We start from the raw sequence: 12911 nt of genomic DNA, 5'->3' as shown, positions 1-12911 counted from the left end.
TCATCAATATTTCCAGGTACTGCACTAATGGCACTGGCCTAGACTTTCCGCTTTGGGCAAATTGGCAATAAGGGACAAATAGTGCTCAATATAGACTGCTCAAACTTATTTGCATGTCAATGAATGTAAAATCTTCCATAAACTAGCACAATCAAGCATCATTTTGGAACATAATTTAAAAGTTTAAAAAATTGCATTAAAAGATATTCCTTGATATATTTAAGAATGGTAATCTGCTGCAGTTTTATTAGTTCAGCTTAAAATGGGTTTATCACAAAAAGTCAGCAATTTAATCAGAGTATCTAGTCCACCAGCTGTGACTAATCTGATTTTAAATAACTGAAAATGACGTGAAAAATCCATTCAGAGCCATTTACTAGTTAAATTGCTGTACAGCAGTCAGTTCCCTAGTAAATTAATAAAATATTTAAAAGTTTTTTAAAATCTGCCTATTGGTGTCTTTGTGTCAAAGAAAACTTAAGTTTAAGAAAATAAAAGAAAAATACTGCGGATGCTGGAAATCTGAAATAAAAACAGAAAATCCTGGAAATACTCAGCAGGTCTGGCAGCATCTGTGGAGAGAGAATCAGAGTTAACGTTTCAGGTTAGTGGCCCTTCATCAGAACTGAAACGTTAACTCTGTTTCTCTCTCCACAGATGCTGCCAGACCTGCTTAATTTCAAGAACATTCTCGAAGGCCTACAAATGGGTGCAATTAGCGGAAACTCGCAATGGTGATTAATTTGCCCTGGGGTGTGGCCAGCTTTGTGAGCAGGACCAGTGTCCAGTGCGATGGTATTTAAACTAGCACAGTGGATAGCACCGCAGCCTCACAGCTCCAGCGACCTGGGTTCAATTCTGGGTACTGCCTGTGTGGAGTTTGCAAGTTCTCCCTGTGTCTGCGTGGGTTTCCTCCGGGTGCTCCGGTTTCCTCCCACAAGCCAAAAGACTTGCAGGTTGGTCGGTAAATTGGCCATTATAAATTGCCCCTAGTATAGGTAGGTGGTAGGGAAATATAGGGACAGGTGGGGATGTGGTAGGAATATGGGATTAGTGTAGGATTAGTATAAATGGGTGGTTGATGGTCGGCACAGACTCGGTGGGCTGAAGGGCCTGTTTCAGTGCTGTATCTCTAAACTAAACTAAAAGATTGCCGAAACTCCATTTGTGCTGAACGTAACAATTTCACGATCTTTTGCATTGGTTTAGCCAATTTCAGTTTGAAGAAACTACCGCAACCTAGTGGAAACTCCAGACCCAATAAGGAGCCCTCGATGTCAGGATCCGTGGCAGGAGTGGGGGGGGGGGGGGGGGGGGTGGGGGAGCCTGAAGCTGGCTCTGGATGAGGCCCGTCATGGACTTCGAAGCCAGCGGACCCGGTCCGAACCTCCGGGCGGTGGTGGGGCACCATGGCGGCCCCCCCCCCCCCGTCGCTCGGTGATGGGAGCACAACCACCATATACAAATAAAGTAAATTAATAGATTTGTATGTACTTAGCATTAATCCCGATGTCCCACTGAGATCTTCGGCACGGCAGCTGGCTCTCCTGCGCCTTCAGATCCCCGTCTGGGAAAACGAGGTGCAACACTGGTGGAGAGGGGGAAGGAGATAGATTTCTCAATGCAGGGTGGGGGACGGGTGGAACGGGGTCAAATTAACGTCATGGGTGCAGGGGATGATGGGAAGGGTTGTAGTTTTAAGTTTGTGCTGTTTGGTGGGTGGGGGGGAAGGTCGGATGGTAAAGGTAAGTGGTTTTGGGGGGGAAGGGTAACTAATTAATTTAATTGTTATTGGGGGTGGGAGAGGGGCAAAGGAAATGTATTTATTGAATTTCATTCAACTTCTCTTTAAATATTTAAATTAGCTGGTAGGGCTGGCAGCCTTTTAAATATGGCGTCAGCGCCTACACACAGGCAACTGATGCCATTGCCAGGGACGAACAGCCCGCCCCCTCCAATGTGATTGGGGGGGCCCCGCCCCGGCTATTTAAATGAGCCGCCGCACTTGAGATTGCAGCATACAGCATGCGGCCCCGAAATCAGCGGCAGGCACATAAAATTCAGCCCATTATGTAGTCAAGGCTGATGGAAAACATATGGCATGTAAGATGCTGGTCTTTGCCAGACCTCAGGCACAATCTACTGTTGCAATATAAGTGCACCGTGATTCATTGAATAATTATATGATTATAATATTTTGTAGTTCTTTTCCTTCTTTCCTCCAATTTTCCACCATTGCTGCATCTCACTTGAGTGACTAATACAGGGCTATAGCTTCACTGCTACCAGAAGCCCAGTGATGGCTCTTAAAGTGGTTATTCTTCAGATCTGAGCCTTGACAGAGAGCAGTTTCCATTGTCTATGAAGCTGAGGTAACAGGAAATTCAACAATAGATTTTATAATTTTCTTCACACTCATTTTAAAGGACGACGATGAATTTTACAGTATGTTCCTGGCTTTGTAGAATATTATGAATTCTGTGCAAAGCTTGCAACCTGTGCAAAATGGGCAACCTTAGCCAGTACCATGGGGTGCCTCACTGCTGAGACCAATCCTTTAGTCACCTTCTAGTATGGATAGCAATCAGAAGCGTAACCCCATGACAACTTTTTCTGCTTTCTATCCTAGGGCAGAACAACTAATTAGAGTGTGCCTTGACCCCAAATACTGCCCTGGCTCAGGTTGGCCAACTCAGACCAGGAATCATAATTTCCCAGTCAATACTCAGAGTTTTCAAAACCACATCCTGCACTGCATCACAGATAATGGTTCATAGAATTGCTGTGGTTCAGAAAAAATATTTGATAACCTTCTGCAGTGAAGTGTCACAGAAACCAATGTTACAGTTGCAGAATTAATGGCTGAAGTAACATTTACCATTACACTGATATTCAATATAGCAATAGTTGATGTAGTGTTTCGAAAATTGCATTGTGCATTTTGTCTACTTGAGACTACCATATACACACACATACATGCCAGCAAAGGGAAAGTGAAAGTAAAAAGGGAATAAAGAAGAATCCAGTGTTTCAACAGCGTGCTGTCTCTGTCTCACACCTTTTATTAAACTTGGCTTAACCACACTCCATTCCCGAGAACACCACAGTTACTATGGTAACAGACAGATTGAACCCTTCAGTAATCCACTGATTAAATATAATGAGGGGAAAAAACTCTAATTGTTATTTCCTTTAGAATGCTCTGATAATTTTACTAGAAAGAGCAAATATAGGAATATTTACCTCTCTGTTTATGTCACTAACAGAAAGCAACCGAAGGAAATCTTCCCCTAATATAAGTCAATAGGCTCCTTCTCCTATATGTATACCCACAGAAAGAATTCTATATGTAAGTCTTTGAAAAAAGAGGGTAATGTTGACTTTGTGCGAAATGCATGATAGCTTGCTTTACATCTCTCCCAATTTTTAAATTCTACTGAAGTCATTCGGGATAGGTGTAACACGAGTTGCTGACTTGCCCTCACCTGTTTTACAACATCGCACAAAATCAAGATCTACCCCAAGGAATTGTATTTCCTCCAGGGCTCTTTTAATGGAGTAACTTTAAAAGGGCTTTATCTGTCTTAGTGATGAAGTTTTTTTTTACTGTATAAATATCTGCTGTTTTATTTTTCTAGTTACAAACTCAATTTTACTTTCTGGCATCCAGTAACACATCCATTCTCACTGCAAATGGTTCCTAGACTATTCTTAATTCAAATCAATGCTTTAAAGAGATTTTCTCATAGAAGTACAGAGAAGATGTTCCATATTGCTTAGAGAGTTGGTGTTATTGCGCTATTATATTTTGCATTTCTGGTGTATAACAAATACCCTGGGCTGGACTTTTGTTATGGAGATGGGAAACAGGAGCCAGGTCTGATTTTGGGTCAGGTTCCCATCTCTGGTGGGAAACTGATTCAAGTTCAGATTCTCAAATGGATAAGCTAATTGGTATGGAGACAGGTTTCCAGTCCACTTAGAACCAATGGGTCCTGGAATGGAGGTGGGTCAGATGAAGTGTGGGACTCATTTGGACACCCCATGGCAGCCATCACTGTGACTGCTGGTTGTTCAAAGCAGAGATCTGTGTTTAGTGCTTCCATAGCACCAGAGGGAAGCGAGATGTTTCAGGGGAGCTGGAGGCCTGGTACTAGCTTCATCAATACCAACCTGGATCTACTGCTGGAGGCCATGAGGGAGAGGAGGGATGTCCTCTTCCCAGAGGATGGCAAGAGGAGGTCACCTCATCGTGCACCAGGGGCACCTCTCTGCTCAGGGCTATCCACCTCTACTTCCTCTTCCTCCTCCTTTCTTACCTCCTGCTCCACGCCCGATGACCTGTCTCCTTCCAGGTCCTCAAGGTCCATACCTTTCTGGAGGGCCATGTTATGGAGAGTGCAGCAGACCATCACAATGACCAAGACCCTTGCAGGAGGGTATTGGAGGTGTCACGGACAGGTGGGAAATGATAGGGTTTTTTTTCTTTATCACCTCTCAACTGAACATAGACAGCGTTTTTGTCAGAAATTTTTATTAACCGCTGAGCTTTTTAATGGCCTACAAACAAATAGGTTTAAAGAAAGAAATGTTTATTGTATAATACTTGAAAATATTCACAACTTCACCCACTCTCAGATACACACACACACAAGAAAAGATAGAGTTTAAAAGATAACATGCATTTAGGTTTGATGGTATTTTTTAAAAAGAAGAGTTCACTGTAAACCTTGCTGTTTTCTCGGGAGTGAAGAGTTAAAAATGGTGAAGGCCTGTTTTCCTTTTTCTGGTTCACTGAAGACAAAACTTGGAAAGTTTCAGGGGGATGCATACATTGTTGCAGATATCTTTCTGTTGAATCTCAGTCTCAGTTCAAAGGCAAAAATCTTGGTACAATGGCCGGAATTTTATGATGGGTGGGAGGCCCCGCCCACCAGTCAGAAAGTCGGTGGCAAGCCTGCCTCCGCTGGGCCTGGGGAGTGAGACTGTGATTTTTCGCTCCCCAGGCCTTGGGCAGGACTTTCACCTCCATGAGGCAGGAAGTCCCACCTAATGGAGCTGCCGGCCAATCAGCGGGCTGGCAGCTCTTAGAACTAGCAGCGTCACCAGGAGTGGTGGCCACTGCTGGGATTATACCCAGCCATTGGAGGTCACAGGAAGGACAGCCCTGGAACTCAGGTAAGTTTTTAGGGCCTCACTGGGGACAATCGGCGAGGCCCTGGCGAGGCAAGAGGGAGTTGGTTGTGGGAGGGGGGGGTGCTAGTGTTGTGCGTTAGGGGCAGTTGGGGCTTCGGGGGTGGCCCTCCATGGGGCACAGGTTGCCCGATCAGGAGGGGCCCACCCTCCAGTCCACAAGAAGGCTGCCTGGTAAAACCAGGCAGCCATCTGGCTGGCGAGGGTAAAATACCCCCGGCGGGGGGGAGGAGGCTCTTAAGTGTCAGTTAATTGGCCACTTAAGGGTCTTGATTGGCCCGGGGCAGGCGACTGTTTCTCACCGCTGCTGCCCAACGTAAAATTGCAGCGAGGCGGGAACCCGCCCCCCAACCCCAAAACCCCCCCCCCCCCCCCACTCCCCCAACTGCTTCCCACTCAATTTTACACCTCCCCCTTGCCAGCAGCCCTAAAATTCCAGTCTACGTCTCAGGCAGGGAATTTCAAAGACCATCCTCCAGTGTCTGCCTATGGATAGTTTTAAAGATGGTGTTCTGAGCAGGGTTCTACTTCCACTGGAGTAGATGGAATTTCTCTCTCTCTCTCTGGCTCTCCCTTTGTCTGCTCAGCATATACTTTTATTAAGCTCCTCATCAGAATCCTAGTTTCCATCATGTGACCATGGTTTCTCTGTACCATTATCCTCATAAACGGTGTCTGATGGTTGAGCCGTTGTTCGACAATGGAGTCTGGGTTTCACTCATCTTCGTTACATTTTGATAAAGTGGAGTTTCTCATTCATTTGAGTTTGAATTTGGAGACACCATGGGCCAGATCTTGTTCTCCTCCTGGTGTCAGGATCCATGGCGGGGTTGGGGGTGGGGAGGCCAGAAAATCAGAGTGGCAGCAGCCTGCCACGGAACCCGATGCTGGGATTGCCAGGCCCGATCTTCCTGGTGGCGGGGAGGCTCCATGGCGACCCCTCCACCACTCTGCGATGGGATCCAAGTTTACATATTTAAATTAAATCTTTGCATTTATTAAAATGTAACCCGCAGCGATCTTACCTTCAGTTCCTGACCTTCAGCGCGACGAGTGACACTCACGCACCTTCACTTTCCCGTCCAGGGAAAGCTGGCAGCACAGAGGTGGGGAAGGGGTGAACTCTGCGTTATGTTGTGCTGTTTGTAGGACTGGCAGCCTTTGAAAATGGCGCCAGCATCTGGATTTTCATCAGGTAGCGCCATGAACGGCGTCACTAAGGCTATTCCCACCACTTGATTGGTAGGGTTGGTAGCCGTGCATATGCTAAGTAGCCGCCAGATGCAAGATCGCAGTGGCATGGCCACGCGGGGCCCATGTATGGTGGCTGCCATTATCTTCACCTGCCGCCACTCCTGGCAGCAGGAGAACAAGATCCAGCCCCATTTCTGCCATTCCATTGTTAATTCTATTCATTGGAGAGGTTGCCATTAACACAGAATAGGCCATTTACATTTCTATGCCTTCTCCAAAGCTGGTCCAGACATGAAGATTGACTCACAGTTATTGCAGTTTCCATGTGTATTGGCAGTACATGATAAGGTCACCTGACCTCTTGACTTCATCTTGTTTTTCAGGAAAAGTATCCATTTTGGGTTTGTTTTATAAGTTCATTATATAGTTCATAATTTCTCCATGTGTGCATGTGACAGAGTGTGCCACCCGACATATCCAGGCATCAGATTTGCTTCTTCAGAAACCCAATGGCCCGCTCAATGGTTAACCTGCTGAGCAGGTGGCATTGATTGGTTCATCTCTGTGCCCCAGTCTGGTGCTTCTGTAGAGGGGTCAGTAGCCATGTCTTCAAGGGATTTCCCTTGTCGTCTTGGATCCATCCACAAGATTTGAGGCAGCCTGGACTGGCTAAAGATGAAGAAGCCATATCAGTTGCTAGGAAAGTGAGCACACACATGGAGAAAGCTGGACGTTGAGAGAGTGGAAGCCCTTCCTGTTGATGGATCTCACTGGCCACTCGCAGGGTGCCTTGATGGCCACATGGACACAACCGATAATGCCCTGCACCTGGGGGAATCCAGCAATGGAGGTGAAACCTACTGCCCTTTGTTCCTGCACAGGCCCATCTGTGAGATATGGGGATATGGTCCCCTGCCTTCCCGAATTTGGCATCTGTGTCCTGCCAGATGGTGGGGGTCGGGGGCTGGTGGGGCAGGGACATTGCTGTTCTGTTCAAGGATAAAACCACCGTCAGGGTCCAACGATGCCATTAGACCCTGATTAGCAGATGGGGATTAGAAACCTGCTACCTTTTTGTGTGCTGCTTTGCCACCTGTCTGGATGTATTAGTTAAAATCAGAAATGACAGGATCAGGGTGGTATTCTGATTGGTAAAATAACCCAGACCATTTTTATTGCCACCTGCCTGGTTTTCGCAGCTGGGAAGTGGAGACGTTGAAGGTTCATGAAGCCAATAAATTTAAACAAGTTAAAAATTAACACAAAACTAACCTGATATTGATAACAAATTAAACTTAAATAAAACTTTTTTAAAAAAACTAAATCGCTTGCGGGAAACACTGAACCAGGAAGGAAAAAAAGAAATATTAAATTAATAAAACTTACCAGTAGCACTACCAGGAAAATGGAGCTTGCAGGAGCAGCAGTGCCACCCAGTGTTTGAAAGACTGAAAGGTGGGTATACTGGTAAGTATATACCTTCCAGCTTCTAACTACCTCACAAGGTTTATCTCCTTCCAAGCTGCCCTCCACTTACTTTCCCGTGTAGTCTTAAGCTTGCCAGGATGCCGGTCTTCCCATTTCAGGACCCTCCTGTACATATAACCACTCAGCCACCTTTTCTTGGTGCAGTACTGCTATGATTTCCCCACCACACAAACCAGAGGAACCCTGACCCTGGAAACTGAGATGGCGGCTCCAGCAGTGTCAGAGGATGGGCCAAAGTTTTGCCCTGCTGCTGGGAGGATAATCTCAGCCTTAATATAGTAAATAGATATGATAAAACATGCATTTTAAAGAAACACATAACCAAAAGAGAAAAATTATGACATGTTAAAATAACACCTTCGACTATTATAACCAAGCTAAATTTAAGATGCAGCCTGAATTTTTCTAATGTCTTCTTTTGTTTTCTAATGCAGGTGCATGGGAGAATGATAGACTGTATCAGTAACATCATGTTTTACACAATGTCATCATGCTGGCAACAGTTTCTGGGTCTGACCCTGATGGTTCTAATTACAAGATCAACAGTCAGCTGCCCAGCTCGATGTGAATGTGCTGCCCAAATTAAATCAGTACTCTGCCACAGGAAACGTCTGACAGCAATTCCAGAAGGCATTCCCATAGAAACAAAACTACTTGACCTGAGCAAAAATAGACTGAGATGCATCAGTTCTGGGGATTTGGCAACATTTCCCCTTTTGGAGGAAATTGATCTCAGCGAAAATATAATCACAAATGTGGAACCTGGAGCTTTCAACAATTTGTTTAACTTGCGATCCCTGCAGCTGCGTGGTAACCAGTTGAAACTCATCCCCACTGGTGTCTTCACAAGACTGACGAATTTAACACGTCTGGATCTTAGTGAAAACAAAATTGTGATTCTATTGGATTATATGTTCCAAGACTTGAGGAATTTGAAACATCTAGAAGTTGGGGACAATGACCTTGTTTATATCTCACAGCGGGCCTTCAGTGGGTTACTAGGCCTTGAACAGCTTACCATTGAGAAATGCAACCTAACCTCGATTTCTGCCGAATCCCTGTCCTATCTCCAAAATCTGATCACCCTTAGACTGCGTTATCTTAGCATCAGCTTTCTGGAAGAACAGAACTTTCGAAAACTGTATAACCTAAAAGAACTGGAGATTGACTACTGGCCACTTCTTGAGACCATTACTCCAACAACACTGTACGGTCTGAACCTCACATATCTTTCTATAACAAGCACAAACCTTTCTTCTGTACCTTCTGGAGCCTTCAGAAATCTGGTCTATCTCAAATTGCTTAATCTGTCTTATAATCCTATAACCACCATTGAATCTGGATCATTTCGTGATTTAATCCGACTTCAACAGTTGTACATGGTTAGTACTATGCTTACCACAATAGAGCCGCATGCTTTCCTTGGACTGAGGCAATTAAAAGTGTTAAATATTTCCAACAACTTCTTAGTTACGCTGGAAGAAAATGCTTTACAATCCGTGAGCAACTTGGCAGTACTGCGCCTGGATAATAACCCTCTATCCTGTGATTGCCGCCTTTTATGGCTTTTGCAGAAGAGAAAGACACTCAGTTTTGATGACAACCAGCCAGTTTGTGCTGCTCCTGCAGATATTCAGGGCAGTGAGTTAAAAGACTTCGAGGACTCAGCCCTCCATGACTACTTTACATGCCAAAAGCCCAAAATACGGGACAGGAAACTTCAGCGTGTAACTGCTGGCGAAGGACAGACTGTTTATTTTACTTGCCGAGCTGATGGTGAGCCAGCTCCAGTTATAATGTGGGTGTCTCCTCAAAGGAGGATGATTACAAGTAAAAGTATTGGCAGAATAACTATACTGCCTGGAGGCACTCTGGAGATCCGATTTGTGCAAGTCCACGACAGCGGCACCCATATTTGCATAGCTAGCAATGCTGGAGGAAATGACACCTCCTTTGCAGTGCTGACCGTAAAAGGACGCCCTGCAGATGGAGCCGTGTATGCAAACAGGACTGCATACCTAACAGAGTTCAACGATACTGCGTTCAACGACACGCAGGTATTCCTGAAGTTTACACTTGACCTGAAAACCATCCTGGTGTCCACAGCAATGGGGTGTATCACTTTTTTAGGGGTGGTACTGTTCTGTTTTCTGCTTCTTTTTGTATGGAGCAGAGGAAAAGGGCATCACAAAAACAATTTCTCAGTTGAATACTCGTTTCGGAAAGTTGATGGTCCAACAGTCAGTGGCGGACAAGGAGGTACTAGGAAGTTCAACATGAAGATGATTTGAGTCAACAGTTTAAAAACTCAACGGTATGGATCCTAAATATTGATTAGGAGTTCATTGATTACAAGTTTTCATAGTCAATAAGCTGATTGATCATTTAAATCATGCAAACTTCTGCTGATAGTGTTATAATAATAAGCATAATCAATATTGTATGAATTAATCTTCACTGATGGCTCAGCTAAGAGTTAAAAGTTGCCTGCTGTAAATAGTCTCTGACTCCTTTGGACCATTGCAATGCATTGCTACCTGCTTGACTTGCTAAAAGTTTTTTTTGACTTTGGTTCATATCCAAGCTTGGGTATGAACGCAGTGGCAACAAAGATCACTGCTGTGAAACAAATGCACAACAGGACGGGAAGATATCACTCCTGCTCCTCTGGCTCCATGTTCAAGCAAGTATCTACCCTTTATGGTAACTGCTTGTAGCAGTCTCTTTGACCACTGATTTGGCGATTTCAAGGCACGTGAAAACTGTCTGCAGCACACCTGCTGCAGTCCACCACACCCCAATTTAGCAAAGGGGCCTGAAATGGGCATTAGACCCCTCATTTGCATAGGCAAGGAATCTGACACTTCTTTCAGGATGATGCCCAGAACAACTAAGGGGTCTCTAACCTAAATGGCAGCCAACACCAATTTCCTGTGCAACTGGCAACAAAATTAGTAGGTTGTGGATCCATTTCAAGCCCACAAAACAGGCAAAGCTAAACCAGATTTTCTCCCATGCATTTTCTACACATTCTACTCAGCTGTTTTATCATTGGCATTGACAAATTAGAAGAATTTTTCTTCATGCCACATAACAGATAAATGTCCAGCAATGCATTGCCAGTTTATTTACCTATGACCTTATCAACAGTTGGTTGAACATGATCTTTAAACTTCAAGTATGCCTGATGTTCAATTCACTAATGCACAGTAATCTAATGGAGTTGGGTCAAGCCAGTATTTAACCTTTATTGTAAACATAATCAATCAATCAGCGATATATGATTATGAAAATCTGTAATTATTTTATGTGAGATATGGAATATTTAAGTCATTCTTTATTATTGGAAACATTGTTTGGAAACATATCTCAGAAATTTCTATGGATTGTGTTGATGGATCATTCCACATACGGTAGTATATAATCAAATGCTGCTTGGATTGTCATCTGAATTTGCAACTCCAAGGCAGTCAAGTGGACAATTACTCAGGTTTGCCCAAATTGTATTATTTTCCCATTATCAGAAAACTGAGTTGTCTGTACATTATTTCTTTATACGTGTTTGTTGAAGCGGCTTTGTATTTTAATTTTAAAAAAATGATTTATGAACATTTTGTTTTATATGTATATATGGAAAACATGCTGTTTGGACTTTATCTTTTCCATCACAATCATTTTTGCTTACATGAAAAATGAAAAAAAAAAATGACTGCGGCGATTGTTGTATCTTTGTTTTGCTGAATGTTTTTATTGTGTTTTGTAAAGGATGTTCTTGCAAATCTATTATTATGTCATTTCGTAATGACCTGTTAAATGTTCCTGTAGTTTTCTGCATTATTTCACTCAATCTAAAAAAAACTATTCCCAATTCATCAAAAAACGCTATTACTAAAGCAATTATGTATACTTCTTTCCATCTACACCTTTTTATAATAATCATAATAAACAACTTACACTCACAGTATGATATGCTTTAATAAGCAAATAAATTCAAAGCTCTATAGCCTTGTCTTCTGGCACTGCTATAATTTACTACAGAAAATAAGAGATATTTCAAAAGAATTAATTCATTTAAGACAAATACTGTTTGGAATATACAAAGATAGAGTATTTTCACATTAGGAAAGAATCCCACTATCTTGATGAAGTTGAGTTGAGGAAGTGTAAATCCTAATAGACATAGGATTTTGTGTACTTACCTACAATGCACATGATGCCTCACCAACTCTGCAACAGCCAATTATCATGGTGTACCATAACCAGATGATCACTAAGATAAATGATCACAATATGAAAAGAGGGTAGCAACATTTTTGTTCAAAAAGCAACTATGAAATCTAAAAATGAGGAAAGAGAAGAGAAAAAAATATATTTTTCCACTGAGATAATAGATAGAAATGTTAAGGTGAGTTCGTGCATATGTGAAATTGTACATTTTAAAAACAGTTCTATTAGTTTCAAAGTTATTTTCAGGTAGCGCTGAAAATTGCAACCCATTAAAGCATTTTTCCACAATGCTGTTGTGAACCATATGTGTATCAACTGAATGAAATACAAAAATATCCAGAATTAAGTAACCAGTTTTATACCATCTATATGTGGCTCTGCCAATTGTTTGTAGTATGGACAAATGTAGCAATGAGACCTTGGCATCATTCAAACCAAGCATTACTCAACCACAGATAGTGCTTCCAACTTGAATGGCAATAATTTGTTTTATTTGAAAACTTTTTCAAATTATATTTATGCAAAAAATGTAACAGGAGAGCAAATTGTTTTGAAAAATAAACTACTTGTCACACAACATGATTATTCTTTTCTAAACCACGAGTTTCCAACATGTGCTGTAATCCTGTGTAAGGGTTAATAACCCTTTTTATTGCAGAATAGGCATACTAGATTAACACTCAGTTTAAAGCACCTTAGTTGCTAAGATAGGTTCAAAGAGCTGGGACTCTACACATTCGAGGTGTAGACTTAGGGGTGATTTGATTGAGGTTTAGAAGGTGATGAAGAGAATAAATTGTGTTTGAGTT

General features: G+C 42.8%; 1 protein-coding gene across 7 annotated transcripts in view; it reads left to right on the top strand.

Annotated features, from left to right (window-relative positions):
* The window catches only part of LOC137351682 (leucine-rich repeat and immunoglobulin-like domain-containing nogo receptor-interacting protein 2), a 192576-nt gene extending 179897 nt beyond the window's left edge, over nucleotides 1-12679 (top strand). For 6 of the 7 annotated variants that reach the window (XM_068016384.1, XM_068016383.1, XM_068016387.1 and 3 more), the window contains one exon: nucleotides 8310-12679. In XM_068016384.1, the coding sequence (XP_067872485.1) occupies nucleotides 8322-10166 (1845 nt within the window). In that variant the 5' untranslated portion in view covers nucleotides 8310-8321 and the 3' untranslated portion in view covers nucleotides 10167-12679. Of the gene's footprint in view, nucleotides 1-657; nucleotides 735-8309 lie in introns of all 7 variants that reach the window. The other variant, XM_068016382.1, reaches the window with a different exon arrangement.
* The last annotated feature ends 232 nt before the right edge of the window (nucleotides 12680-12911 follow it).

Source organism: Heterodontus francisci, chromosome 36 (genome assembly GCF_036365525.1).
Source record: "Heterodontus francisci isolate sHetFra1 chromosome 36, sHetFra1.hap1, whole genome shotgun sequence".
NCBI classification, from domain to species: Eukaryota; Metazoa; Chordata; class Chondrichthyes; order Heterodontiformes; family Heterodontidae; genus Heterodontus; species Heterodontus francisci.
Note: the sequence above shows the minus strand (reverse complement) of the source record. Positions and strands in the feature narration are given on the sequence as shown.